Source organism: Neomonachus schauinslandi, chromosome 15, assembly GCF_002201575.2.
Source record: "Neomonachus schauinslandi chromosome 15, ASM220157v2, whole genome shotgun sequence".
NCBI classification, from domain to species: Eukaryota; Metazoa; Chordata; class Mammalia; order Carnivora; family Phocidae; genus Neomonachus; species Neomonachus schauinslandi.
The window spans coordinates 28,875,926-28,903,403 of record NC_058417.1 but is presented as its reverse complement, the minus strand read 5'-3'; the positions used below and the strand labels follow the sequence as shown (position 1 = coordinate 28,903,403).

Here is a 27,478-nt window from a genome sequence, read left to right as displayed (position 1 = left end):
AGTCTCCACAAGCCACACGTCTCCAGCTTCGTATTCCAGAGTGACCTTTTCTGGACAGCAAACAGGGTCACATCCCGCCCCTCTCTGGGATCTCTTGGTGTAGGGGTCAGGCTCCCTGTGTGTCCCCAGCAACCCCCTCGACCTGGCTGCCACCTCTCTCCCCTGCATGGCTCTTGCCGTTCCCTAGCCCTCAGCCGGCTGGTTAGCTGGCTCCCCTAAGCCATGGCCTTGAAAACCTCTGCGCCCACGCACGTGCTGTCCACCGCCATCTCCCTAAACCAGAAGGCCCGGGTGGGCGAAGGCACATACCGGATGCTGGCCTGGAGCCCCTCACACGGGATGGACCACGTTCCTGTCACAGTGGGGCTTGCAGTGAGGGTTCAGCCAGTGCTCCAGGAACTGCTCCTCGGCGCGGTGCTCCAGGCGAAGCAGATGGTGCATGTATTCCTGTCCAAACAAACCCGCCCAGCAGAGAGGTTTTATCCACCGTGACAGCTGAGCCGCCTTCGAGCATGACACGGCCGTGCTTCTGAGACAGGGCACGGCCAGGCGGAGGGAGGCTGGGAGGCAGGACCAGACGGGAGCCCGCCATGCCCACGCCTCTCTGCAGGGAAACGCAGTCAGACAGACCCGAGCAATGGGCAGAATAAAGAAGTCTGACAACCTTAAGTGCTGAGAGAGTGTGCATCTATGGGAACTCACACACACAGCTCATGGCGTGGAACGTGGAACCACCACTTTGAAAAACAGTCGGTTGCCGGCAATCGTCAATTATACTCTGAGCGGTGGCCCTCAAATGTGATCAGGCCTCAGGATCACCTGGAGGGTTTGCCAAAACCCAGATGGCTGGGCCCCACCCCCAGAGTTTCTGATTCAGTGGGTCTGGGGTGGGGATCCAGAATTTACATTTTGGGCAAGTTCCCAGCCTGGGCTGATGCGGCTGGTCACTTCAAGAAGCAGAGAAACGTTTATCAGGAGCTGTGCAGGAACGTTCACAGCACCCAAGCACTTGCGATAACAAAACACTAGCACCATGCCAAATATCCACGCACAGGAGGATGGATACGTAAATTGTGGTAGGAGCGCACATGGAATAGTACACCGCAGTGAACACAAATGAATTCCAGCTACCAATGTCGTCTCAAAACATGAGTCGCTAAATAAAATATTATTTACGGCTGCATGCATTTGTGATTAAAATCATCGCTCTTAAAAGGCAAGGGATAACTGTAAGAAAGCTGAAGTTGCTCTATTATTATCAAACAAAAGAGACTTTAAAACCAACAAAATGTTACTAGGGAGAGGGGGGCCAAATACAGCCTAGCAGTTCCTCGAAATGTTAAACATAGAGTGCCATGTCACCTGGCGGTTGTGCTCCTAGGGACACGCTCAAGAGAAACGCAAACGTGAGCCCACACAGACCGTGTGCACCGATGTTCGGGACAGCATCAGAGAGCGTGGTCAAAAAGTGGAAAGAACCCGAATATCCATCAGCTGATGAATGGATAGATACAATGTGGCAGATGCGTACGATGGAATATTATTTGGCCATAAAAAGGAATAAAGCACTGACGCATGCTCCAAGGTGGATGAACCTTGGAAACATTCTGCTTCGTGGAAGAAGCCAGTCACAAAGAACCGCGAGCTGTAGGATTCCCTTTCCACGTAGGAGCCTGCCCTACAGAGTGACGTGTTCACCGTGGAAAGCAGTTCGCTATGTGGTGCCGCCCGCCTCGGAAACCATCTACTCAGGAATGCAAGCCAGAACCCAGACTGTCATGGTCTCCCTCACTCCCAAACTCAACATGACAGTGAGCAGGAGGACTGCGAGTCAACCCCTGAGTGTCCCAGATGCACTCCCCTCCATCGCTGCCACGTCTGTAGGTCGTGGCACCTACAGACCTAGATACAGACCTAGACCTACCACCCAAGATATGACAGTCTCCTCATCCCTCCACCCCTCCCTTAGCGCCCCCATCCCTCCACCCCACGCCACACCTGCCCCCAACATCTCCGCTCCACCTTGACAGTGACCAAATGCTGCCCAAAGGGGGGGGTCACAGCTGCCTTCACCACCACTGCCCACCTGGAAGGAAGAGCAGGTGACAACCCACTCTGCCCTCGGGGTTGGTCTGCTGGGTACATCACTGTGCCCAGCAGGTATTTTCTCCCCAGAAGAGAGGAGGTGGAGGTGGGAATGATTTTTAACTTGAAGGTATGCTGTTGACACTGTCCTGAATGAAGTCTGGGTGCTGTCATTATGGGATGTGAACCATTGCAAAGTATAAAACAGACCCATATAAACACATGCGGGTAACCCAAAACAGCAGGCCAATAATCAGAGATGTGGCATCTCACTTTGGGAGAGAGCAATCATATTCAGTAATATCTGTACAAGATTAAGCGATTTTGGTGTGTGTAAGTATCATAAAAATCCTAAATCCTGAATTCCCTCCTCTGGTGTTGATAAAGCTTTAAGAGAGGAATCCAGTTTAGAACTTTAAGTTTTTAAGGTTCTACGAAACCCTCTAGGAAGTCTGCATCCTGTATTAAACATAGCTTGGGGGAAAAAAAATTTTTCTTTTTAATGACGGCGCAAAGGAATGAATTCTAAAGTGTCCAATTTTCCTGAATTTTTCTTCCTTTCCCGAAAGCAGGACCCATGCAGTTTGAATCTGTTTTGTTTACCGTTGTTGTTTTCATCTGACTTGTCAAAAGCACTCCTTGTCCTCGGCAGGGAGACCCTGGGGCAGCCAGGGAAGGAGCGGATGGTGAGAGGCCCCTGCGGGACCCCACTGTGGAACGATGACTGCCCAGCGGCTCACAGGACCCGTTTGTGAGTTTGGGGCTGAACCCTGCCCTGTCCTGGCCCGTCTGCGAGTCTTTGGGCAGAAGAAGAAGAACTGGGCGTGGAGCGGGGAGGTGGGCAGAGAGACAGGAAAGCAGTGTGGGGTCTTGTAAATAAAGAACAAAGACTTTCCAGCACACAGCCTTCCTTATTCTACTGTTCCGGGCAAGCAGCTCACTGAAGGAAGCCCACGTGGCCGGCTTCTTGCCTGCCTGTGTGCCAGACCGCACACGGTAGAGAGGCTTAGAGGTCTGGGTGTGAGCCTAGGTCGGGCGTCGGGGTCTGTTCAAACCCAGACCCTGCCAATATCGCTTCACCTCGCCGACTTCCCTATGCCCGTCTGCAAGACATGGATGGCCCTGACTCTCATTCCACTGGGTTATCAGGATTAAATGAAATAATACAAGTCTATGCCACACCTGTAGGCTCCAGCTACCCGTCTAAATCCATTCCTCTCCTCCTTCGCATGGCCCTGTGCAATGAGAAGCTGGCTTAGAAGTGCAGCCCAGACTCCCTTGACCTGGGGCTTCCAGATGGGTCTGATGTAGAGGCACCAGCAGGGGATTAGAGATAGGGGAGAGGGAGGCCTCCGGAGGAGTCCCAAAGGATCGGCTGGCTGCATCCTCTCCTGAAGACCACAGCTCCTAGGGGGCTGTCCTCTCCTATTCTGGGAGCCTGCCTTTCCCCTTCATGCCCAGGAGCTGATAGCCCCAGATCCTTTATCATCTCTTGCTAGTTGGCCTGATTCCTGCCTCGCCTTTGCAAGAAGTCCCTTCCTTAAACTCGGCTCAATTCCTTGGGGTTACTATTAGATAAGAAAGATCTGAGCGTGTCTTGAGGTTGTGGGTGGAGCCTCTCTCCCAGGAACTGGTCCACAGGAAACTGTCATAAATGCTTGTGGAACGAAAGACAAAAGCAGCCGTCCTCAAAGTGGGGTCTATGCTCCCCTCAGGGCTCCACGAGGTCAAAACTCTTTTCAGAATCATCCTAAGACATTATTTGTCTTTTCATTATGTGCATTGGTGGATAAAACTGGTGCCTTAACCAGAGTCAAGGCACTGACAACCACTATCACTGTCCTTGTTTTTTTTTTTTTTAAGATTTTATTTATTCGGGCGCCTGGGTGGCTCAGTTGGTTAAGCAACTGCCTTCGGCTCAGGTCATGATCCTGGAGTCCCGGGATTGAGTCCTGCATCAGGCTCCCTGCTCAGCAGGGGGTCTGCTTCTCCCTCTGACCCTCTTCCCTCTCGTGCTCTCTGTCTCTCATTCTCTCTCTCAAATAAATAAATAAAATCTTTTTTAAAAAAAGATTTTTATTCATTTGACAGAGAGCGCAAGAGAGCATGAGCAAGAGGAGCAGCAGAGGGAGAGGGAGAAGCGGGCTCCCCATGGAGCACGGAACCCGATGGGATGCGAGGCTCGATGCCAGGACCCTGGGATCATGACCTGAGTCAAAGGCAGACGCTTAACGAGCCACCCAGACGCCCCGTCCTTGTATCTTTCACCATCACGCACTCACAGTGAAAATACATAAATAAATATAGAACATTCCAAAAATGCCCATTTCACTGAAGAACACCCCCGTGAAGCAGAAGAAAGTGAGCCCGTGGGGAAAAAAAAATTTTTTTTAATTAAAAAAAAAAAAAGAAAGTGAGCCCGTGGGAAAAAAAAAATTTTAAATATTAAAAAAAAGAAAGAAAGTGAGCCTGTGGGGGAAAAAAAATTTTTTTAAATTTAAAAAAAAAAAGAAAGTTAGCCCGTGGGGAAAAAAAATTTTTAAAAATTAAAAAAAAAAAAAGAAAGTTAGCCCGTGGGGAAAAAAATTTTTTTTAATTTTTAAAAATTAAAAAAAAAAAGAAAGTGAGCCCGTGGGGAAAAAAATTTTTTTAAATTTAAAAAAAAAGAAAGTGAGCCCGTGGGAAAAAAAATTTTTTTAAATTAAAAAAAAAAAGAAAGTGAGCCCGTGGGGAAAAAAAAATTTTTAAAAATTAAAAAAAAAAAAAAGAAAGTGAGCCCATGGGGAAAAAAAATTTTTTAATTTAAAAAAAAAAAAAAAGAAAGTGAGCCCGTGGGAAAAAAAAATTTTTTTTAATTAAAAAAAAAAAGAGGGTACCTGGGTGGCTCAGTTGGTTAAGCGACTGCCTTCGGCTCAGGTCATGATCCTGGAATCCCTGGATCGAGTCCCGCATCGGGCTCCCTGCTCGGCAGGGTTCCTGCTTCTCCCTCTGACCCTCCCCCCTCTCATGTGCTCTCTCTCTCTCATTCTCTCTGTCTCAAATAAATAATAAATAAAATCTTTAAAAAAAAAAAAAAGAAAGCGAGCCCATGGGGAAAAAAAATTTTTTTTTATTAAAAAAAAAAGAAAGTGAGCCCGTGGGGAAAAAAATTTTTTTTAATTAAAAAAAGAGAAAGAAAGTGAGCCCGTGGGGGAAAAAATTTTTTTTTTAATTTAAAAAAAAAGAAAGTAAGCCTGTGGGGAAAAAAAAATTTTTTTAAATTAAAAAAAAAGAAAATGAGCCCGTGGGAAAAAAATATTTAAAAATATTTTTTAAAAAAAGAAAGTGAGTCCATGGGGAAAAAAATTTTTTAAAAATTAAAAAAAAAAAGAAAGTGAGACTGTGGGAAAAAATTTTTTTAAATTAAAAAAAAAAGAAAGTGAGCCCGTGGGAAAAAAAATTTTTTTTAAATTAAAAAAAAAAAAAGAAAGTGAGCCTGTGGGAAAAAAATTTTTTTTAATTAAAAAAAAAAAAAGAAAATGAGCCCATGGGAAAAAAAATTTTTTTAATTAAAAAAAAAAGAAAGTGAGCCCATGGGAAAAAAAAATTTTTAAAAATTAAAAAAAAAAAAGAAAGTGAGCCCGTGGGGGAAAAATTTTTTTAAAAATTAAAAGAAAAAGGAAAGTGAGCCCATGGGGAAAAAAATTTTTTTTTAATTTAAAAAAAAAAGTGAGCCCATGGGGGAAAAAAATTTTTTTTAATTTAAAAAAAAAAAAGTGAGCCCGTGGGGGAAAAAAATTTTTTTTAATTAAAAAAAAAAAAGAAAGTGAGCCCGTGGGAAGCCTGCTGGCAGCCTTGCTGCATGACCAGGTATAGCGGTTTTCTCTAAGAGTCCTTGAGTGATTGTTGGTGTCAAGGACTGAACTAGCTATGTGTGGCAGGCATCTTTTCGAGAATGAACGAAGTGAGCCCGTCATTTCAAGGAAAACAACGAACAGTACTATTTACTGAACGAGAAACTTCAAGCTTTTAAAGGGAAATTAGAATTTTGGGAAACTTGTATTTATTCCCATGAGCCTGACAGCTTCCCAATACTTACAGACTTTTCTGATGAGATCAGTGGGGATATTAACAAATGTCGCCACTATGCCTCTTTTTTAAAAAAAAGATTTTATTTATTCATTTGAGAGAGAGAGCATGCGAGTGAGAGAGAAAGCATGAGCAGGAGGGGCAGAGGGAGAGGGAGAAGCAGACTCCCCACTGAGCAGGGAGCCTGACCCAGGACTCAGTCCCAGGACCCTGAAATCATGACCTGAGCCAAAGGCAGACATTTAATCGTCTGAGCCACGCAGGCGCCCCGCACTTGCATGCCTCTTATAATTATATGTTCATTTGCATCCTTACTCATTTAATCCCTGTCCCACTCAGCCAAATCTCCAACTGGCTTTTCAATGGCAGGGACCAAGGTATACCTAGAATATGGCTTAGTGCTTGGCACAGAGTAGGACCTCAATAAAAATCACTGGAGAAATGTACAAACGAGTGAATGAATAGATGACATGACTGTTCTTTTTCCGTAATCCTTCTAAATCCCCCTTGGAATTTCCTCGACATCTGTGTCAGTTTGCTCATTATAATGGCCCAGGCCAAACGTACATAAAAGCATCAAAGAGTAATATGTATTTCACACTCCTAAATAGCAGCTGAAATCAGCGTTGAAGAAAAACAACCAAAACAGACACACACATAGAGAGAAAGAGAAACGAGCACTGGTTTCCATGACATTTCCCTATTTATTTAAAATGTTAGGAAAATGGATATACCACAAAGGCCTAGAAGCAATCATTAGTCAAAGATGAAAAGCCCAACTGCAAATCTGCTGAAAACCACAAATTCAACAATTGCATTGGCTGAGTTAGAAATGACCCAGCATTAATGATAAACTCAAATGTTCCTGGATCGAGAAAGAAGGGATAGATGGAAAATAAGTTTTAATTTTTTTTTTAGATTCCTTTCTTTTAAGGGAAAAAAAAGTAAAGCAAAACAAAAACCAATATCTGCAGTCCATGTCCCATCCCAGCTGTAATGATTTAAGTAAATAATCTCTCAGTAATTAGAGAGGAAATTGGAAGTGATCCTTTGTGATGGCATTGGTGTGATAATGAAATTAAATACCCTCTAGACCCTGATCTAAGTGGAGAATTATAGAGTGGACAGTTAATCTATCAAGGCAGGAAATTTTTCCAAGAGGGCAAAATCCTTCCTCTGACATTTGCATGAAATTAAAAGTCCATCAACATGTGGATGAATTATTTTGCTCATTAGTGCAAGCAGAGTAATCCTCTAGGCAGGAAGGTGGCTGGGAACTTAGATACACGGGGACCCCAGAAGGCTTAGCACTAAAAGAAGGCAGATCAGTGATGTGTGCAATTTACATCACAGTCACTCCAAACTGACCTTTGAGATCATGGGGAACGAAAGGGTAGTAGAGTTACTACACATAGTTGTCAGAGGGCTAAACATGAAAGCATATTTTAGGAAGACTACTTACAATAAAGCTAATATGATTTATACTTGCCCAATAAGAACGTTCCTTAAAGGAATACAGGCCAAAATGGAAATCATATCCCCAGGGCACATGAGCACTTACGAACACACACAAAAGACATAATTTTAGCTCCGATGTCATCCTTCTAAAGAATTTCCATGGCTCACCCCAGTCATTGGCAGATAATTCTTTCCCTAAATTCTGGGATGATTAGGAGAAAATTAATGAATTTAAGTGAGGCCATAGAAAAGATTTCTTTGAAATAACCTCCTGGTTATAGGGTAGAGTTATGTCCTACAAAATTTCTCCCCTGCAGAGAAGAAAAAAAAAAGCAATGGAAATAAGTATAATGTGTGTCTAGTAAACATCAAATACTGTGCTTGGTGCTGGGGACCCAGAAGTCCAACAAAAAGTCCATCTGCTCCAGCAGTTTAGAACAGTCTAGCAGGAGAGAAAAATTAAAAAAAATAAAAAGTCAGAAATAGCTATCTTAGGGCGCCTGGGTGGCTCAGTTGGTTAAGCGTCTGCCTTCGGCTCAGGTCATGATCCTGAGGTCCTGGGATGGAGCCCTGCATCAGGCTCCCTGCTCGGTGGGGAGCCTGGTTCTCCCTCCCTCTCTGCACCTCCCCCTGCTTGTGCTCTCTCTCTGTCAAATAAATAAATAAAAATCTTGAAAAAAAAAAAAAGAAATAGCTATCTTGTGTTATGCCAGAGCAAGGCACTAATTCATGGTGGGGAGGCCAGGGGCATCAGGGAGGCCTCCCGAAAAAGGCATCATTTACAGAGAATCTCTATGAATAAGAGTTAACCAGGTGGACAAGAGCAGAAGAAGGCAAGTTCTGTCAGAGAGCTTCGAATTCAAACAGCATTATCGCAAACACCTGCTTCTCTTCATTGGTTTCTAATGACAATGAATGGTCTACGGCCATCCCACCCTGAGCACGCCCGATCTCGTCTAATGCCAATGAATGGCACCACGGTGTCCATACAGATCCCTACAAGTCTGGGCTTCAGACCCAGCCACCTGCGGCCACCTCTTACTATTCTCCTGTATTGTTTTTGGGAGATGTATACATACATGTCTTAAAACTAGAAAACTGAGTGTACTGGATTGAAAGGATTTCCCCCCGCCAAAAAATTTATGTTCACCCAGAACCTGCACATGTGACCTTCTTTGGAAATAGGGTCTTTGCAGATGTAATCAAGGCTAAGATGAGGTCATACTGGGTTAAGGTGGGCCCTAAATCCAGGGACCAGTGTCCTCATGCACTGAGTGCAATTTGGATGCAGGGACACAGAGCACAAGAGGCCATGTGATGATGGACAGAGAGACCTGCCAAAAAACACCAAAGACTAAAGCAACCATCAGCAGCTGGGAGAGAAAACCGGAACAGATTCTCCCTCAGAGGCCCCCAGAAGGAACCAAACCTGCCAACATTTTTTTTTAATTTCTGGTCTCTAGATCTAGATTAGAGAAACGATGAGAGGGGATCGATGTCTACCGTCAGAAGCTACCCCATTTGGGGCACTTTGTTATGGCGGCCATAGGAAGTGAATACACTGAGGAATAGCAAAAAGGACATAAAGATGAAAGTAAAAAGTTTGCCCCAAATCTTATCACCGAGAGAATACTGTCACTATTGTTTGGCAACGTGTCTCCATACATATGTACAGAAAGAAGAGTAGATAGGTGAGGTTATCTTTTAAAACTTTATTTCTTTCCATTTTGAAAGTCCTGGCAAGAGTGTAGGGACCCGAGTATTCTTACGCGTGCTTGACGTGGGGGTTGGTACAGTTGATCAGGCAATTTGGCCGGATTTAATTCAGTCAAAAGTGCATAAACCCTCTGACTCAGCAATTCCACGTGTTATCATTGAACTCGGCCAAACGTGTGTGCAAGGATCTTCATCACACACTGGAAATAACTAAAAATGTCCATTGTTCTGGGAAGGGCTAAGTAGGTTAAGTTGAAATATGCCTTAGCCCATTTGGGCTTCTCTAACAAAACACCACAGACTGGGTCGCTTATCAACAACACCAATTTGTTTCTCACAGTTAGGAAGTCCGAGGTTAAGGGCCCAGGGTGGTCAGGTGAGAGCCCCCTTTCAGGTCACGGACTTCTCGCTGTCACTTCACTTGGCAGAGAGGACTAGGGAACTGTCTGGAGCCCAATCACACTGGGGGTTAGGAGGTCGACTTATGAATTGGGGGGGGCGGGGCGGGACACAAACATTCAGGCCATAGCATGATACATTTAGACTATGCTTCAGGTAAAAATGAGCCAGAACAAGACATATGGTTGAAGGAAAAAAAAAGCAAGTTGCAGAACAAACCCAGCCCCACTTACCACACAGCCTTACTTCAGCAGTGAAGTGATAGATAAGCCTGATGCATTCAGAGCACAATGAGGAGGCCGGTGCAGGGAGGCGGAGCTGGGGGCAGGGAGGGGGCTGACAGGCCTCTAGCGCCCGCCCGGGATTGGATGAGGTGGGAAGGCAGACCCTGGGACTCTCTGACATTTAAGGACTAGGGATCCTGCAAAGCAGATGGAGGAGCAGAAACTGCCCAGCAGGAAGAGAAGTCGGGGGCAAGGTGTCCCAGGAGACTGGAATCCAAATGAGCAGAGTGCCCAGAAGGAAGGGGGAGAGATCGGTTGTGTCATACAAAACAAACATGGACTGGCTCCTGAGCCCTAGGACGCCGGGAACAGAGGCTAAGTGCCCCCCTCACAGGTAGCTCTGCAGGACTGAACTTAGTTCTCGCAGACCGAAGTGTGCCCGGGGCCTCTGGGGCCTGGCAGAGGTGCAAACTTGGCCTGCAGGAGGTGCGAGGAGGAGCCTGAGGCTCCAAGAAGCCCACCAGCCAGGGCTGGGGACCACATTTTGAGTTTAGACCCAAACCCCGAAAATCAACATACATGCACAATCACGGCTGAGGAAATATTCAGGGAAATCTCAGAATATTTTTTCCACTTTCTTCCCTCTAAACATAAACCCGGCTCTTCTTCCCATGCATTGATTTCTCCCCAGTCAGATTTTTTTCCCTCCCTGAGGATCTTGAGGCTTCGTGATGCCAAAGCTCTTCTAACACAATGTCTTTGCGAACTGTCCTTGGGGTCCTAATGTTGACCCCAAAGAGATTCGGCTGACACCTAATCCAGATGGGCTGTCCCCCAACCCCCAGCAAATTCCAGCCTTCCGGGAGTGCCCATCACATTCCTGCAAGGTCTAGAACCACTCCCCCAAATCCCTGAAGATTTGGGGGCCATGTTTCTCCTCAATCAGTCTCGTGGCCTGTTTTGCCACCACTGTGGCTTCCAGATCCTCTTTTGTCAAACACACAACACACTGCCCACCACCTTCCCACCCGCTTCTCTCTCTCTTCGACCCCTCTTCACATCCCCTACCCCTTCCTGCCCGGCTGCCCCCATACAGTCAACACCCCTCCTGTTTTCTTCCCTAGAACCATGTCTCCTCTTGGTCTCAATCCCCATCCCCACTGGGGTTCTACCTTCTTCTGTCAAGGATCCTAACACAAAGCTTCCACTCCTCTGGGGCAGAAACCAGCCGTCCCCTCAACGCAGGGCCGCACCTTTCCAAGAGCATGTGTCCTTCCCACCACAGAGGCAGAAAAGAACAGTCCTTGCGGTGAATCGGCAGGATTCATGTGGTCAAAACAGTCCAGCCCCTTGGATGCACTGGCACAGCTGGTCTGAACCTGTTTCCAAAAATCCTGTATGTCCGCAGAAGCCAACATCTGCCAATACTTGAGCCATGCGTCAAGATCATAAACGTTGTAGGGGCGCCTGGGGGGCTCAGTCAGTTAAGCGTCTGCTTTCGGCTCAGGTCATGATCCCAGGGTCCTGGGATCGAGTCCCACATCGGGATCCCCACTTGGTGGGGAGTCTGCTTCTCCCTCTGCTCCTCCTCCCCCTGCTCCTCCTCCCCCACTCGTACTCACACTCTCTCTCTCGTGCACGTGCGCAAAAATAAAATGTTTTAAAAAAAAAGATCATAAACATTGCTTAGTAAATACTCATGAACAGGGGACTGCTGCAAATCTTCATACCTGTTTGCATTTGGAATTCTTAATACCTCCCCAAAGCTTCATTCGTTCACCCCCATCACTGGCCTCTCCTCTCTCTGAACTCGTTTTCTTTTGCAAGCCCCTAAGAAGGGAGAAGCGAGATAAAACCATTCATCTCTCAGTGATTTCAGCTCAGGGGGGAGCACAAATCTCAAGGCTCAGCTCCCAAGGGCGCATGCATTCCCCAGAGATCACTCCCTCTTTTCATTTGTCCCCGTCCACCTGTCTGTCTCCTGGGTCCCATGGCAAAGAGGAGCGATAACCTGTCCAAAAATGTCATTTCCCATTACCCATGTGTAGCTGTAGCTGAAAGACAGAACTGAAGAGACTTGTCCCTGACCTCTGCATGGCTCCAGTCGACTGGCTCCAAACTCATCACTCCCCCGCTTAAAATCCCAGGTGGCTCCTGCTGAGTACAGAACAGAAGTCACCTCTGCTGATAGCTGTGGCCTTCCAACCTGGCCCCACAGGACCTCCCGTTGCCATCACCTGTCCTTTCCTATATTCCAGGGACACAAGTCAAGGTCAAAAGTGGAGGAGAGAGAATTGGAATCCAGACCAAAATTATTCTGCAAGGTCTTTTCCAAAACATACATGCATATACCCTCACACGTACACAGACACACACAATCATACACAAACCCTACACACACTCTCTCACACACACACACACACCCTCACATACACACACACACCCTCACATACACAATGCCACACATGATATGCATACACTGGATACACAGGACGGTGCATCTACAGGACGGTGTGTCCACCCTGCCCTTTTCCCTAGCAGATGGTTTGCACAGAGAAACAAGGAGGGTAGCAGGTGATTTGGGAAAAGGTCAACACAGGGAAGTGTGTTCCCCCACAAATCAAAGGGACTTAACCCCCTGGTCCCCATGCTATAGGCTGTAAGCCTGTGTGGCAGTTCCATCCACCACCCTGACCTCCCCTGCGACCAGAGGTCCCCCCTTGTGGCCTCCTCAGGACCAGACAAATGTGGGGTCACCGTGTCCAACACTCACATGCAACAGTGATGTAGGACCAGGATCATCATGATGTCAGCCGCTCACCTAAAATGAGCAAATGGCTTCTTGTACAGGACAGGTGATTGGTATTCATTTTGCTGTCAGCGAATTCATAAGAAGAAAAAGTCAACAACGAGACCCGATGTGGGGGAAGAGGTCAAATATAAGTCTAGGATGCTGGATACGGCGGCAGCAGGGCCGGCACGAGGGGAGGAGGCTCTGGCACTTTAGAGAAGCCCTCCAGGGCCTCTAAGTATACCCTTCTGGCTCCTTGCCGGGGGCCGAGTCCTGCTACCCGGGGCTTTTCCTCAAGCTGCAGCCTGGCTACCAGGAAACCTGGGTCATCCCCAAAGCTCTATTCGGAACCCTAAAATACAAGACCTAGAACAGACCTCTTAGCCAGATTCTTGGCAAATTCTCTGCACTTGACGGAGAAAACTGAGCTCCAGAGAAAGGGAATTGACTCATCCTACGCCCAAAGCCCAAAGGCCGTGACCATTTAGTGGCAGAATACGGACTGAAATCACATTGGGGGGACTATCCTTCCCATGTCACCTCCATCCCTTGCACGGCCTGAAAACTCTTCATCCTTCAAGCCTCAGTCAGATGGACACCTCCTCTGGGAAGCCTTCCTAACCTCCTCGCTCCTTCCAGTTAGAGCTAGAGACCCTCTCCCCTCAACCTCATTAGAGAACTCAAATCCAGGTGGATCGCTCTGACTCTTCGTGTCTCCACACAGTGGACATGGGCACCTGGAACAAAGGAAGGATGTCTAGTTCATTTTCCAAACCCGGTAACCGGCACTCGGTATGGTCCAGTCAATGGAAAGTATAACGAAGGGCACATCTGGGTCAGCAAGGAGCGCTCTCTGCATGTACCACGTGACCCTCTCATTCTCGCTATCTGAGCTGAATCCAAACTGGGTCATATACTCTCCATACCACTCAGTTCAACCTTTAACTGTTTCCTAAATGTTTTGTGCTCTTGGCTTTTGTGGTCCCGACTGGACTATGGGAGCTGGTATGACACATGGCAGGTCTCTCCCAGAAGGCCTGGCATGGGGGATCTCAGCTTCGGCTGCATGGCGAGACCACCTGGGGAGCTGTAACACCCACCCAGTACCCCAGGCCACCGCCCTGGGAGTGGCACCCGGGCATCAGATTTTTAACTTCCCAGGTTGGTCCCAGCATACAGCCAAGATTAAGAAACACATTCCTGGAAAAATATACTACCAGAAATTGCTTGTTGATTCAGCCGGTTCTGCATGCGGGTAATACAATATAATAAATAAAATAGAATAGAATACAATAGTGAATGATAGTGCAAGAGACACACAGAATAAAAGAGAAAGAGGTTGTTCAGCATTGTGTAGCCAGGGTAACTCAACCTGAGCAATGTGGACATTTTAGGCAAGATCATTCTTTGTTACAGGAGCTGCCCTGTGCTTTGGAGGCTATCTAGCAGCATTCCTGGCTTTAACCCATTAGACGCCAATAGGAAACCCTCCCTCCTCCCCCCCCCCAAGGTTGTGACAACCAAAATGTCTCCAGACACTGCCAGATGTCCCTGGGGATGGGGGAGCAAAATCACCCTTGGATGAGAACTACTGAGGTAGGCTAGCCACCAAATAATTTATTGCATCTTTATTTCCCATTTCAACTGTAGGTCACATGAGCACTTTTCCAAATTTGGCTGAGTGGCAGAGGGTTCTGGACACTGGGGTCAGTGTCTCGGTGAGGGACATGCAGGACTGGGCTGGACGCAGGATGGATGGAAAATGGTTGGTGAGGTCAGCGGGGAGTTCCGAGGCAAGACAGAATCACACAGAAACTAGATAAGGCAGGTTCAAGGCAGTTAAGTCATTGGTGATCAGCCTATAAAAGATGATCAAAAACAGAACAAAACCAAAAAAGCCAGACATTCAGTAAAATCACAAGGTTGTCACAGGTGAAGGCCAGTGGCGACCAGAGGCCAGGAGGAAGGAAATGGTCAGAGAAGGGGCTCTTGGAAGTTCTGGGCAGGGAAAGACCTCGCCAAGCCATGGTTGGGGACACAAGTCTAGAACAGCATGGAGGCTGACACGGGGCCGGGGGCTGGGGGCGGAGCGGGGGAGGCAGGAAGCTGATCTGCAATGGTTCAACCCCACCTGCTGCAACAGTCCAAACTCACCTGTTGCCGGATGCCTAAGATGCCTTCAGCCCCTGTGAAGACTGCTCTTCCCCAGCCAGAGCTCAGAAAAGCCAGAGGCAGGTGCCAGCACAGAAAATGCCCAGTGGCCAACTCCACTGCTGATTAGAGCCTGTCTCCTGGGCACCTGGAGGGGAGCAGCTTCTTGGCTTCTCCCAGACTCTTAGGGCCCCTGAGGAAGAACCTCTGGAACGGCCCCTCCAGACATCATGCCAAAAGCACAAGGGACCAGTTAGAGCCCCCAGGGACCCTGGAGCCAGGCATCCTGCTCCCCACACTCTCTCGGTTTCCCCAATATCTCCCCACATTCCTTCTCAGCCCCTTCGAGTTCCTCCTCTTCGGCTCACCTCTGAACGTTGGCATCCCCACACTTCAATCCGGGGCCTCTTCTCTTCTAACCACTTCTCAAACCTTCTGTCTAACGCTCCAGTCTGCACTCCCCCATTTGAAAACTCCCATTGTCTTCCACTGGGCACAAGATAAAGTCCAAGGTACTCCAGCCCTTCCTGATCTTGCACCTGCCCCCCCTCCAAGTCCCCTTCTACCCTGCACTTAGATAGTCCAAGTCACATCTGACTGGAAGGAAGGAAGAAAGGAAGGAAGGCAGGCAGGCAGGCAGGCAGGCAAGCCATATTCACTCTTGACAGCCTGAAGTCCCTGACTCATTTCTAAGCCACGCTGTATAACAGCCATTCACTGACTTCTCTGTGTCTGCTACCAACTCTGAGCAGAATTCCAGGCAACAGTCTCTGCAGCTTGCCTGGTCCCCGGTACGTAATACTCAAAAGAGTAGTTACTGTTTGTTGAGTATGATTATAAGTGCATTACTAGGAATTCCTTTACTTCATCCTTATAAAGTAGTTATTTTATGTTATTATTTAGAATAATAACATTATAAGAATGTAAGCAATATTCATTGTTACCCCATCTTATAGACAAGACTCCAGAGGTACAGGAACATGAGGAGCGGCACCCAAGTTCACACGGGTAGAAAAGGGGGAGCCTCGCCCACACAGTCTGACCCAGGGCCAGCACTCTTCTGCACTGTGCAACACTGCTTCTTTTTTTTCTATTTAATATTGCATCTGAATAAGAGACTTTTATATGAGCTAATCCTGGTAAAAATACCAGGGATACCAGTACTCCTGCCCCAGGATGGGGAGACAAGCCAGGCCAGGGCCAGCAGGGTCTGATTGCACCCACCACAAGTCACAAAGTGAAGGCAGGGACGGTGTCCTGGTTCAGAAAGACGAGGCAGATGGACACCACAGACCCAGAGGGCAGGCCTGAGGCTAAAGACCGAAATCAGCGGCGCGAGGTGAGGGCAGAACCCCACAGGCAGCAGGGCAGAGGGTCTGCCTGTCCAGACAGAGCTCGGTTGGCTGAGGATGCTGGTCTGGCTTGCTGGTCACCCAGGAGAAGGGGGGAAGATGCGGTCGGCACCAGCTACAACACACAGCTCCCTAGCATCCCGTTCAGGGGCGACATCCGCAGCCCAAGGGAGATCCTGGGACTCTGGCCATCAGCCCCACTGTGTGCATTGTAAATACTGTGTGCAGAGCAGGCGAGCGGGGCTGGCCCCTCCGGAGGAGAAAAGGCGTGAGGAAAAGGTTGAGCTCCCCATGAGCAGGGCAGCGATGGCCCCTTCCCTGCAAGTAACGGGACGCCTGCACTCACCCGCATGGGCTCGTCAGGGAAGCCGGGTTTGCTGGGCCTGTCCTGGCGTGCGGACCTGAGGAGCTGCTTGGCCTGCTTTTCCGTCAGAATCGGGGAGGACCCTGAAAAAGCCAGGAAGGGGCCTGAGGGACTCTCGGCACACCTGCGCATGCTCCAGCTCACAGGCCAAGACCAAGGATTTGCAAGTTCAATTTCGGTCAAACACAAAAGTTCTTTCACAGGGACCTGTCCCAAAGGACATGGCATTCCAGAGGGCTCCGGGAAGAATTCTGAATTGTTCCTGACATGGGAAACCGAGAACAAAAGCTGCACAACTTAGACTTACCTATTGCAATGGTGCGTTTCTTAAAAAGTGGGAGCTAATTTAATGAATATGGGGTTTTTCTTTTCCTTCTTTTTTAAGTCATCTCTCTACCCAACGTGGGGCTCGAACTCATGACGCTGAGACCAAGAGTCCCACGCTCTACCAACGAAGCCAGCCAGATGCCCCTGGATAAGTTTTTTAAAACATATTTTCCTCAGTTCCCTGGTCAATATGTTTCTTGTCCCTTAAGTTTGCTTTGATGGTTTTTTTTCTTTAAATCCCCAAAACACTAAATCAACTAAAACTTGTTATTGGAAGATTCTCCATGAGAACAAGATTGTGTTAAACTTGATAATCACACGTGATCCCTCAAAGAAGATATTATGATAATAAAATTATATTGTTTATAATCAAACATAAACTCCAAATGATATCATCACATAAAAGTCTGTGAAGTCTTGATGATCTCATATGAACTCTAAAAGATGGTACAGTTGGGGCGCCTGGCTGGCTCAGTCGGTCAAGCGTCTGCCTTTGGCTCAGGTCATGATCCCAGGGTCCTGGGATCGAGCCCCGCATCAGGCTCCCTGCTTAGCGGGGAGTCTGCTTCTCCCTCTGCCCTTCCCCTCTGCTCGTGCTCTCTCTCTGGCTCTCTCTGGCTCTCTCTCAAATAAATAAATAAATAAAATCTCTAAAAAATAATAAAATAAAATAAAAGATGGTATAGTTAAAGATTTATCAGTATTTCTGAGAATTAATATTCAAGCACATTTAAAGATTTTAAAAAATAATCTATCTCTAATGATAGCAATTCTGGGAGTCTGCTCTTGGCAGGGGGAGCATTGAATTATCATATATTACATATTCTTTGACATGAAAAAAAATTTTTAATATAAAATAGACTTACTCCAGTTTATCATGTCAGCAGAGAAACAGGCCATTTTCAGAGTGGATGCTCACCTGTGAAGCAAGTCAGTAAGGTAAGGGAGAGGACGAGCACAAAAAGCTTCTCCATCCTGCCTTGGTTCCTGTCTCAGCCTCTTGCAGAATGAATGCCCCCACCCCCGCCGCCCCAATGGGCCAGCCTACTTGGAGGAAGCCACGTCCAGCCCCAGGCTTGTTTACGCTGTGACTAACTACATTTACGGTATGATGCTAAGTGCATCTGACTCTGAGTTTTTAGTATGACCACTAAACTATTTTCCTCTGAATCCCTGTCAATTTTCATCCTGAGCAAGGAAATTACCCCTCTGTGATGTGAATTTCAGTGCATGAATTTGAGAAAGCAACACTGATATTCGCTTCATTTAAATAGACACAGCTACATCATACAGTAGTTTGTGAGTGTCTGTAGCTTCCGAGTATGCTCCTACTGTTTGCATCTCTTTCATCAATCACCTCTTACATTTGTCCATTGTATGGCATTTCTCCAAAGTCGGTTCACCAATTTGATTTGACCTTCCTGAGAGTTTCAAAGGTAGGCGGGGAAATTGGCAAGGGGCACAGCAAAGGGGAAAAATTTTTTTCAGCTGACTATGGAGCCAGAAAGACCAGGGTTCATGTCCTGGCTTCACCTCTTTCTAGCAACGTAACCTTCAGTAAATCCTTACCCTTCCTGAAACTCGGTTTCCTCCCTATCTTGTGGGTGTGATTAAAGATGAGGGATAAGTGGCAGCTAGCACCAGTAAGGACGTGAGGTTTGGAAAGACAGAACCATGATCAAGTTCACACATTATGGATGCTGAAGTCAAGCCAAACTCTTCAGTCTTTAAAGGCCACTGCTCTTCCCATTATGCCCAAAACGGCCTCCCACAACAGGCCCTCAGTAAGGGGGGTAAGCAGTCCCCACTCCAGACTTAAGGTTATTTTTGTAAAGACAATAAAATCTCAGTAAGCTGATACCCTTTTGAGTTCAAATCATCTATAAATATTACATAAAGAAATGATCAAATATGTTCTTAAAATATGTCTGGAAGGTATGTGGCATTTATGGGGATGAAATCCTCAATTCAGAGAAATGATCCACTGTTTCTGGGATCACTTGGCCAGCTCAAAGGAAAATAATGCCCCCTCTGTAGTTGTCCGAATTAATGCTAATGTTGCGTAACTGATATTGAACCTAAATGCTCTGCCTACTCTGTTGGTATAAAGACAGCTTGAACAAACTGTAAACAAGGGGGGAAAATCATGCATTGTCAGCAAAGTTGCTCAGAGTTAGATCTTTGGTTTTATGCTCTCTGTCCCTATTAACCATCCTTCTATTTTTATATAGTTTTCAGTAACTGAGGAATTTTAGGAACATTATTTTAGGAATAGATATTTGTCATATTAAACATCTTGGGGTTTTTTATGTGCATTGTCAAATTTTTCATTGCTTTTGCTCTTTGTGGTTGGAATTGAACACTAAATGTATTGTTTTGTTATATCAAATAAATACCTTCAGTGGACCAGAAAAAGAAAATTTATACCTAGTTAGAGATTTCTAATGTGTCCAATGTAAATTTGCTAGAAAAGTATTTTTTAAATTCAGTAATTTTTATCCCTATCAGCAGTGTTCAAAAAAAACATAATGCGAGCTACAGGTACAAGCCACGTACATAATTTAAATTTTTCTAATAGCTACATTTTTTTAAGTAAGAAACATGTGAAATTTTTTTATATTCTATTTTATGTATCATGAAATGTCCAAAATATTATTATGTCAATATGTAAGGAAGCTAAGCAAATTATTAATGAGATATTTTGTTAGTTGTTTTGTACCAAGCCTTCAAAAAAAAAAACACAAAAATGTGTTTTTACACTCATGCATTTCAAGTGCTCAGTAGCCACATGTGGCCGGTGGCTACCATATTGGACAGCATGGGTCTAGATCCGTCTGTCTCTACGGCCACCACCTGATCTAGGCTCCTGTTACTCCTCACCCAGCTTCCGGCACCAGGCTCCCAACTGGTCTCCCAACTTCCCTTCCTGTTCACTTCCATCCATTCTGCATGCAGCAGCAATGGTGACCTACTTAAAACAGAAAATGGACCTCATCACTTCCCTAATTAAGAATCCTTTCTTGGGGGCGCCTGGGTGGCGCAGTCGTTAAGCATCTGCCTTCGGCTCAGGTCACGATCCCAGGGTCCTGGGATCCAGCCCCGCGTCGGGCTCCCTGCTCCGCAGGAGGCCTGCTTCTCCCTCTCCCTCTCCCCTTGCTTGTGTTCCCTCTCTCCCTGTGTCTCTCTCTGTCAAATAAATAAATAAAATCTTTAAAAAAAACAGAATCCTTTCTTGGGGCGCCCGGGTGGCGCCGTCAGTTAAGCGTCTGCCTTTGGCTCAGGTTGTGATCCCAGTGTCCTGGGATCGAACCCCATGTCATCATCATGGGGCTCCCTGCTCAGCGGGGAGCCTGCTTCTCCCTCTCCCTCGACCCCTCCCCTTACTCATGCTCTTTCTCTCTCTCTCAAATAAATAAATAAAATCTTAAAAAAAAAAAAAATCCTTTCTTATCTTCTCACTGGACTCAGAATAAAATCAGAATCCTTCCCATGCACCACAGGACCCTGTTACCTGCTGCCCTTTCCAGCCCCACTCCGACCACTCCCCTCTAGCTCACTGCAATCTAGCCACACTCAGTTATTTTCAACTTAACAAACTCTTTCCCACCTCAGCACCTTCACATATGCTCTTCCTCGCTCTTTTAATGGCCAGGTCCTTCTCATCCTTCAGGTTTTGATTTGAAAGCTCTCTTGCTCAGGCAAGCCTGCCTTTACCAACCTAATAAAGGTTCCCTGCCCCACCCCCCACCATTCCACGTCTTTCATAGCACTCACCATAATGTGTAAATACTGGTTTTGTTTACTTTTTAAAATCTGTCTCTTCCACTGGACTATAAGCTCTAAGGAACCGTGTATTACTTTTGTAATAAAAAAAAGAGAGAGAGAGAAAAGGAACCCCTGGTGGACTGGAGAGGCGCTACTGGAGACAGTCAGGCGTCTGTATCCCACTGTGGGATGCTGGCTCGTCTCAGGGCAAGGGGCAGAGGGCTCTTCAGGTGTGATGGCTGGGCCATTTTTTTTTTTAAGATTTTATTTCTTTATTTGAAAGAGAGAATGAGAGAGAGAGCATGAGAGGGGGGAGGATCAGAGGGAAAAGCAGACTCCCCGCTGAGCAGGGAGCCCGACGCAGGACTCGATCCTGGGACTCCAGGATCTTGACCTGAGCCAAAGGCAGTCACTTAACCAACTGAGCCACCCAGGCGCCCCTGGCTGGGCCATTCAAATGTCCCTCTGTCAATATTGTCCTAAAGGGGTAACTATAGGAAAACTGAAAGAGCAAGGTCACTTTGTAATGAGTGTCCCTCGGGTGAGGAGAATTCTTTTCTACCCCCTACCCCTGATTCTCAGGGAAAGCATCAGACAGATCAATTAGGTGAATCTGCAGGGCTCCCAGTTGAAGATGCAATTCCCAAAAACTCCACAAGGTGGCAGCCTAGAGAACAGAACCAGGGACAACCAAGGTCAGGGGAAAAAAAACTCAAGGCCACCAAGGTTAACTATTCTAGAAGTTGCCAGGAGTACCAGGGAATCCACTGGAGATGGAGAGATGGCACTGCTGTGCCTCGGACTGTTTTCCTAGGATTTTAATCAATCTCAAGGTCTTCATTAGATGCTGAGGCCTAGGAAAGCTGCATTACCAATTCCCAACAGAAAGAATGCTACCACCCATGTTCTCGGCATCCTAACATAACTGATATTTCCATTTGTGTGGGTTTCCCATCTCTTTGTAAAAGGAATTCTTGGGGTGCCTAGCTGGCTCAGTCAGCAGAGCATGCAACTCCTGTTCTCAGGGTTGTGAGTTTGGGCTCCACGTTGGGTGTAGAGATTACTTAAAAATAAAATCTTTAAAAAATAAAAAATAAATAAAAGGAATTCTCAAATTATATTGATGTTTAAGGATCGATGATAAACCTGACACCATCAAGCTCCTGACATCATCACACCAGATACTTTCTTAAAAGGAGAGGACAGTGGGGGCACCTGGGTGGCTCAGCCAGTTAAGCATCTGCCTTCAGTTCCTGTCATGATCCCAGGGTCCTGGGGTTGGGCTCCCTGCTCAGCGGGGAGTCTGCTTCTCCCTCTCCTTCTTCCCCTCCCCCTCATGCTCTCTTTGTCTCTCAAATAAATAAATAAAATCTTAAAAAAAAAAAAAGGATAAGATAGTGATTTCTTTATTTTAAGATTTATTTATTTATTGGAGAGTGTGTGTGAGCAGGGGAAGGGGCAGAGGGAGAGAATATTCAAGCAGACTCCCACTGAGCATGGAGCCCGACGAGGGGCTCAATCCTATGAGCCATGAGATCAGGACCCAAGCCGAAACCAAGAGTCAGATGCCCAACCGACTGAGGCACCCATGTGCCCCAAGACAGTGATTTCTAATTCTGTCAGCCAAAGAAACTTCAGAGACAAGGGAATCATCTTTAAAAACAAAAATAGAAACAAAAAAAATTATAGAAAGGTGCTGAATCTGTCCCAAGAGAATTATACTGTGTCCACTATCTTTAGGCCCAGAGTCAATTAAATAACTTCTAATATTCCTTTTTGTAGTTGTTTTCATTTTTTTTACTATCTACCTTCCCCACTAGACTACAAACTCTGTATTTTTACAGTATACATATAATTCTCTTATAATTTTTGTAATTGTCCCTCCATAAGCTGCACATGGACCCTACACATGTTCCTTTACAGGCATGTTATGCCCACAGGTGTCAGGTATGGGCAGGTGCGGTGGGTGAGATCGTCCCCATCGACTCGTCACCACCACCACCACATATGTGTGCTCTTTGCCATATGACTTTGCAGTCCTGCCCTTTGACCTCGGGCTCAACCAAGGGACTTGCTTCAGACAATGGGGTGGTATCAGACACAGCACAAACAAGGGTACATGCCATGTGTTTGTGCACCTAGGTGCACCCTCTTGCATTTCTGTCATTGCTCCAAAAAGAGCTTCCCCCAGACCCCACCCCACCCCGCTTCAAGCTGAATCTCAGAATTAACTCAGATGGAAAGGAATCTGAGCAAGGAGTTCAGCCTACCTAGCAGTGGACCCACTCAACCCAGCCCCACTCAGCTCACCTGGCCTCCAGCCACCACAGCATGAAGCGCAGCCACCCATAACCTGCAGATCCTTAAGATTACATGTTGTTATTTTAAGCCACAGAGTCTAGGAGTGGTTTGTTACACAGCCTCACTCTGACAACAGCTAACCAATACAGGGGGTTCTTATGAGATGGGTAGTGTGTCCAAACCTGGGTGCTCTTGGGTCTAAGTGATTTATAGGGTCCTGACAGAAGCTTCACTCAAGAGTGAATGAATATCTACTGTGTAGGCCATGTGGAATCATGGCCAAGATTGTGGAGCACAGAGTCATCAATGAATCATGGCTCCGAAACTTAGTACCTGGGTTATAGTGAAGCTGTAATTGGGCAGACTTCTTGACTCTACAAATTACTGTGTTTTCGTTTATAAGAAAAAAATAATAATTATAATATGACTTGCCTCTCAAGGTGTTTTGAGAACTTAAAACAAGAAAATTAAAAATAATAATAAATAGAAAAGTTAATTTTAAAAATAAACTAATAAAAAAAAAGAAAGTTGGGCGCCTGGGTGGCTCAGTCAGTTAAGCGTCTGCCTTCGGCTCAGGTCATGATCCCAAGGTCCTGGGATTGAGCCCCACATCGGGCTCCCTGCTTGGCGGGAAGCCTGCTTCTCCCTCTCCCACTCCCCCTGCTGGTGTTCCCTCTCTCACTGTGTCTCTCTCTGTCAAATAAATAAATAAAATCTTAAAAAAAAAAAAAAGAGAGAAAGTATATGTAAAGTACTTGACAGATACAGGAAGGATCTAATCGTTGGAAACCCCTGTTATTATTGTTATTAGTAGCATGATTTACTATTCCTCCTTCTCTTTGTGAAATCACCTTTGTTTATATTTGCATACCCATCCCATTCTAAGACAAGTGATAGAAGGTCTATAAAACTGTTTTCAATGACCAAATGATACAGAGATTAATCAAACACATATTAAGATACATAATTCTATATATTGTTGAAATAAAAATCCATCTTTATTAGAAAAGAAAATATGGCCCCTTTTCAGTAGGAATTGATATCCCAGCTCTGTCTCCACACCCCATGCCCTTGGCTTCCCTTTTCATATCCTTGGTACTTCTACACAAATGCGCATCTTCCTGTTTGGAGTAGTAATACAATGGTAAGATGGTTTGGCCTTGGACAGGAACCTTGCTGGCCGGTTGCATATGCTGCCACAAGCAGGCTATAATTTCTGCTCTGGGTCCAGGACATTGGCCCCGACTTACGTCTGCCCAGCAAGTAAGGACAGCCAAGGTCAGCGTCGGATTCCCGATGGCCAGTGCCAGGCTGCCCTCCAACCTAAACAGGAACGACAGGGGCACTGGCAAAGTGTAAGAACGTACGGTGATACAAATAAACACACTAGGGGAGGGGAGCATGGACCGAATAATTTGTGAAACCACTTCTAAGACTGCTGTCATATTACACTTCATTCAAGAAAGGGCTTCAGCTGGGAGAGAAAAGCTCAATTCTTCTGGGGAAAAGATACTGAAGCTTCTGTTTTTCTCTGTGGGATCTCAGTTGGGACCATCAGCTTCAGAGAGATGAAGAGACACTCTGGCGGTGGTTCTCTCAACTTAAGCTACGTTAGAATCACCCGGAGGTTCATGAGACATCTGTGAAAGCAACTCACATGGAAGATGAAGACAAAGGAAACCAAAGGGAAAAGCAACGTGCAGCAATCAGAAACCATGCGAGGAGAGAAGGAGGGAAAAACTATCCAACACTATCCTCTGAGAGGCAAGAGAACGTTTCTGCTCCCATGAAACGTGAACAGGATGCTGTAAAAAAAAAAAAAAAAAAAGGTCCAAAGACAGAGCTATGGAAATATTTTAGAAAAATAGAGCAAAATTGAGAGAGAGAGAATGAGAGAGAGAAAGGGGGATGGGAGAGGGCTTTAAAAAAAAAAAAGCAAGCAAGAAAAAATATATATATATATTTTTTCAAAATAGACTTTTTTTTTTTTAAGATTTTATTTATTTATTCATAAGAGACAGAGAGAGAGAGAGAGGCAGGCTCCCCGCTGAGCAGGGAGCCCGATGCGGGACTCGATCCCAGGACCCCGGGATCATGACCTGAGCCGAAGGCAGACGCTTAACCATCTGAGCCACCCAGGCACCCAAAAATATATATATATATTTTAAGATTTTATTTATTTATTCATGAGAGACAGAGACAGAGAGAGAGAGAAGCAGAGGGAGAAGCAGGCTCCCAAGGAGCAGGGAGCCCGATGCGGGACTCGATCCCAGGACCCTGGGATCATGACCTGAGCCGAAGGCAAACGCTTAACCGTCTGAGCCACCCAGGTGCCCGAAAAAATATTTTTAAAGAGAGGACATTTCTCCAGGTGAGTTGAAAACTTATGTCCATACAAAAACCTGCACACGGATGTCTATAGTTGCTTTATTCATAATGGCCAAATCTTGGAAACAAACAAGATGTCCTTCGATATGTAAATGGATCGTCGATAAACTGTGATAAATAATATTCCAGACCATGGAATAGTATTCAGCACTAAAAAGAAATGGGCTATTGGGGCGCCTGGGTGGCTCAGTCGGTTAAACATCCAATTCTCGGTTTAGGGCCAGGTAATGATCTCGGGGTCCTGAGGCGGAGCCCCATGTTGGGCTCTGCGATCAGCAGGGAGTCTGAGATTCTTTCCCCTCCTTCTTCCTCTGCCTCTCCTCCCCCACTCATGGGCGCACATGCTCTCTCTCTCTCTCTCAAATACATAAATTAAAAAATCTTAAAAAAAAAAAAAGAGTGTCTTCTTCAGACGTGGTAATCTCTATTAATCTGCCCTCACACAGATAAATTTCCCAGATGATTTTCACTTAGGAAAGAAAGACTATAATTGTTTAAAAAAGAAACTTCCTTAAGCCTTAAACTGTTCATATTCTTTACCTAAATGTGAGAATCTGAGGAGATAAACCTAAACAGAGGAATTATATATCATAGCAAAATATTAGAAACAAAGAGCCAAAAACAGAGGTAAGGTTGCAACTGTGAACTGTCTTCATAGAATGGAATATTATGCAACTATTAAATACAAATTCATAAAAACGTTAAAAGTTATTGTGTAAATGAAAAAATAGCCAGACAGACAATATATCTACCATATAATCAAAATTACGTATAGAAAAAAGTAAACCACAGTTTCCATAGAAATTAATGAAAAAATGTGCCAAGATTTGCAAACACAGGTTGTCTTTGGGGTGAGAGATGGATGATTCTTCTTCCTTTTTTCTTTTCTACATTTTCCAAATGTTCTATAATGGGAATTTTTTTTTAATCCCTCAATTTTTAAAAGCGTATTCTTTGTTATGTTTTCAAATCGAAACTAAATTAAGGGCTCTGCCTCAGCTAGGAGCCACAGATGTGTACGGCCGGGATCAATCTTCTCCAAGCCTCACGATGCCTTACACTGGTCCCACGTTCACCACAGCCAGCCCCCAATCTTCACAATCCAGATGGTTAAATATTTTTGCTGACTACTCAAAATGTGTCCCAGGAACCCTCAACATCAGCATTGCTGGACCGTGTGTCAGAAATGCAGACCCTTAGGCCTCTTCCCCAAGAAAGGGAAATAGAATCTGCCTTTTAACAAGATCCCCAGGGGCAAGGTTCTTTGAAATAAGAGACACTCTGATGGTTTGATTTGGATTGAAGCTAACTTGGGATGACCAACTTAAAACAAAAGGATCTCAGTCCCAACATTGGCTCTGGGGCATCAAGCATGTTTCTCTACCGGTCTATGCCTTAGTTTTCCTCATCTGGAAAATGGGGATGATAAACTCAGGCTGGTGTCTAGCAAGGGCAGAGATGGAAGCTGGGATGCAGTAAGCCATTATTAATAGGTCTAAATAAATGCTTTTTATCGGGCTTGTTACAACAGGCCCGGCACTCTGCGAGAGCTGGGACTCCTGGCACAGTGCGTGGACCACAGTAAGCCAGCCTGTGTTTAATAAACTGGCAAGCACTCAGGTGACATCTATCAATTTTTGACCTGGATTGTCCCATTCTTTTAGTATGTAACACTTAAAACTGCCAGTTTTCTCCCTTCCATCATTCAAAACGTGCCAGCTCCCATCTCGGCCAGACAGTGAGGGAGGTGGGGGAAGTTGAAGGTCACAGATAAGCTTACTGTAAATCACTCATACTAGAACTTCCTATGGCTACACACGGGCGCGGCTCAACCTCGCATCCTCTCTACCGCCCCCACCTTACTGTTACTCCGCCCACCGTTCTCCCTAAGCCACGCCCACGGCCCAGCCCCTTCCTCTGGCCCCACCCTTACCCAAGGCCCGTCCCTCCAGGCCCGTCGGCCTCCGCGTCCCTCCTCACACCTCCGCCCCGCCCCGGGGCTCGCGCCGGAGGCCCCGCCCCGCTCCCGCCCGCGGCCGCGCCGCCCGGCTCGGCGTGCGTACGGCTCGCGGGGCCCTTCGGCGGCGTC

The 27,478-nt window shown here is 46.1% G+C and overlaps 1 protein-coding gene across 1 annotated transcript; it reads right to left on the bottom strand.

The window, feature by feature from the left end:
- Nucleotides 1-330: 330 nt before the first annotated feature.
- Nucleotides 331-17,909, bottom strand: C15H17orf67 (chromosome 15 C17orf67 homolog). Its single transcript, XM_021704511.1, has 3 exons — nt 17,855-17,909; nt 16,591-16,691; nt 331-447 (listed from the first exon to the last, which is right to left on the bottom strand). Exons 1-3 carry the CDS (start codon nt 17,907-17,909, stop codon nt 331-333), a joined length of 273 nt encoding a protein of 90 aa, XP_021560186.1.
- Nucleotides 17,910-27,478: the final 9,569 nt, after the last annotated feature.

What these genes read in the sequence shown, in the direction of transcription:
- C15H17orf67 (XM_021704511.1), bottom strand. Translation starts at nt 17,909, where the DNA reads ATGGAGAAGCTTTTTGTGCTCGTCCTCTCCCTTACCTTACTGACTTGC. An exon ending in CTTACTGACTTGCTTCACAG is followed by an intron (nt 16,692 to 17,854) that starts GTGAGCATCCAC and finishes TGGCTTTTTCAG; the next exon opens with GGTCCTCCCCGATTCTGACG. An exon ending in TCCCTGACGAGCCCATGCGG is followed by an intron (nt 448 to 16,590) that starts GTGAGTGCAGGC and finishes TTGTTTGGACAG; the next exon opens with GAATACATGCACCATCTGCT.